The sequence below is a fragment of the Ictidomys tridecemlineatus genome, chromosome 15 (genome assembly GCF_052094955.1).
Source record: "Ictidomys tridecemlineatus isolate mIctTri1 chromosome 15, mIctTri1.hap1, whole genome shotgun sequence".
In the NCBI taxonomy this organism is placed as follows: Eukaryota; Metazoa; Chordata; class Mammalia; order Rodentia; family Sciuridae; genus Ictidomys; species Ictidomys tridecemlineatus.
In genome coordinates, this window is record NC_135491.1 from 6,846,506 (window position 1) to 6,849,125 (window position 2,620).

At 40.9% G+C, this 2,620-nt stretch overlaps 1 protein-coding gene across 1 annotated transcript; it reads right to left on the reverse strand.

The window, feature by feature from the left end:
• Positions 1–1,025: 1,025 nt before the first annotated feature.
• Positions 1,026–2,044, reverse strand: LOC101955911 (FUN14 domain-containing protein 2). Its single transcript, XM_040279686.2, has one exon. The coding sequence runs from the start codon at positions 2,022–2,024 to the stop codon at positions 1,458–1,460; it is 567 nt and encodes a 188-aa protein (XP_040135620.2). The 5' UTR covers positions 2,025–2,044; the 3' UTR covers positions 1,026–1,457.
• Between the last annotated feature and the right edge of the window lie 576 nt (positions 2,045–2,620).

The following is a 2,620-nucleotide window of genomic DNA, read 5'->3' on the forward strand; positions in this document are numbered from 1 at the left end:
ATGATGGAAATGTTCTATAGCTGCCCTTCCAAAATGGTAGCTTGTAACTACTGAGTACTTGGTATGTGGATAATGTGACTAAGGAATTTAGTTTTTGATGTCATTTAATTTTAATTAATTTAGATTTACAGTCACATATGGCTAGTAGCTACTATACTGGACAGTACAGCATATTGCCCCACTGATCTACATGTGCCACAGAGCCTTGTGCCAATACAGTGCTCTCTTCATTTTTATAACTCTATAATTAGTCCTTATGTCTTGTTCTTCTCCATGAAGTCTGTGTTAACCATTCTAGGCCTTTTGCTTTCCACATAAATTTTGCTTATGAATTTACACAAAAATCCTGCTATTCAGTAGCACACTTGCCTGGCATGCGCAGGGCGCTGGGTTCAATCTTCAGCACCACATAAAAATAAAATAAAGATGTTGTGTCCACCAAAAACTAAAAAATAAATATTAAAAAATTCTCTCTCTCTCTCTCAAAAAAAATCCTGCTGGGCTGGGGATGTGGCTCAAGCGGTAGCGCGGTCGTCTGGCATGTATGCGGCCCAGGTTCGATCCTTAGCACCACATACCAACAAAGATGTTGTGTCTGCCAATAACTAACTAAAAAATAAATATTAAAAAAAAATCCTGCTATGATTTCAGTAGGAATTACATTGAATCTGTAGATCAATTTGTGTTGAACTGATTATTGAAGCTTCTAAATCACGAACATTTTTATCCTTTCACTTGTCTAGAACTTCTTTAATACCTCTTAATATATTTTTATAGTTTAATTTGGTTTATAGTTCTCAAATTTTTAAGTTCTAATTTTTTAAAGTTTATATATAAAAATCTTAAGTCATTTTTGTTAAGAATGATTCCTAGGCATTTTATATTGTTTGGTGTAATCTTAGATGGTCTTGTCTTTAAATTCTTATTTTCCAGAGGGCTGGAGCTGTGGTTCAGTAATAGAGCACTTACCTGGCCTGTGTGAGTCCTGGGGTTCTGTCTCCAGCACCGAAAAACAAAAATTAAAATTCTTTTTTTTTTTTTGCTTAAAGGCAAATGTATTCAGTTCCTTCCCATGCAGCACATAAGTTAACTATCTGCTTCTTTTCCAAATCAAGTGTGGGACAACCTTTGAAGACCCATTCATGGCAAATGATCTTGCAATGTATTCTGGTAAGTATTTCATAAGGGAAAGGACATTTTTGCTGACCTACAGATTGACCAAGTGGGGAGTATACTGGGAGGAGAGCTAATGTCTAATGTCTCTTCCATCACCATCAAGCTCACAGCAGGCAGGGCCTGTATTAACTTGTACCAACAGATGCCTATAGAAGCCAATTCAGGTTTGACACAACAGGGAGGAAGGCATGGGAGAACAGGAGAGACTTGATGTCCTATGATGGAGTGTAGAGGCTGCTGATTAGAAAAAAATCAGAACAATGGAAGTGAAGTTGTCCTCCTTAGGATGCCATGCCAAGCAAAAAGCCTCCAAAAAATCCTCCAGTCACTAGAACATTCTTCTTCACAAATGACACAACCTCTTCAGCTTTACTCTTGACCTCAGTTGGTATTTGGTTGCTCTTACGAATCTTCAGCTGTTCTTTGGCTTTTTTCATGTCCTTTTCTACTCGCTGCCAATCAACTTTAATATACCCAGTATGGTTTGCAAGCTGAAGGAGAAAAAATCCGCCTCCCACAGCTGTTGCAGCCAGTTTTCCAACCTTCTGGAAGATGAAACCAGTGCACCATCCAGTGACACCTCCAATTAACAGCTGGGTTGCCACGCTATACTTTTCAGCTGAAGGCCCAGATTCCTGCCCAAACAGTTTGCGCCACCATGGTTGCTTTTTAGCAAATTCTGCAAGGTCCAGCGACTCAAAATTTCCCTCAAAGCTACCTTGACTGGACGCAGCCATTTCGGCGAGCACTTCTCGCGAGGCCACTCGCAGAGGATCGGCGCGGCAGGACGCGGAGTACCGCGCTGGTGTGGTTAGCAAGCTTCCGGCACGTGGGGCAGATGTTTCCATTTCCTTAAAATTCTTGTTTTCTAGAAGTAGGCATACTCTTGGTACTTTTTTTCCAAGGTGGAGATTCCATCTTCTTATTCATACATGCTTGGGTTGGGAAGGTCTCAGGGGTTCTTATATGATCAGCCTTGTCTTTTCCAGCTCATGCATTTAAAGCCTGCAGTCAATACCACTCACAGCTTTAGGCTGCAGTCAATATCACTGATCCCTGCAGAATTACAAATTGGAATCTACTCTGGATGATGGTATGAATGGTGAAATTATGGAGGACCAGGATATGAAACCCCAGCTGCCTGAATCTTCATATTCCAAACCCTTGCCAGAGGACACCTGGAATTCCTTCTCCTTGCAGACTGAGATTCTGCCTTTTGATGAGCCTAGTGGCAGGATAAAAAAGTTTGATACTTTATCCTCAGACATTTGGTCTAATGAAGACAATGAAAAGATTCCAGAGTCCACAATCATTAATCCGACCATGGCTGAAGTCCCCAGTGACCGACCATCCTGGGCCAATAAAATTGAGTACCTCCTGGCCCAGGTGGGCTTCTGTTTGGGGCTGAGTTCCATCTGATGTTTTCCTTATATATGTTTTTGCA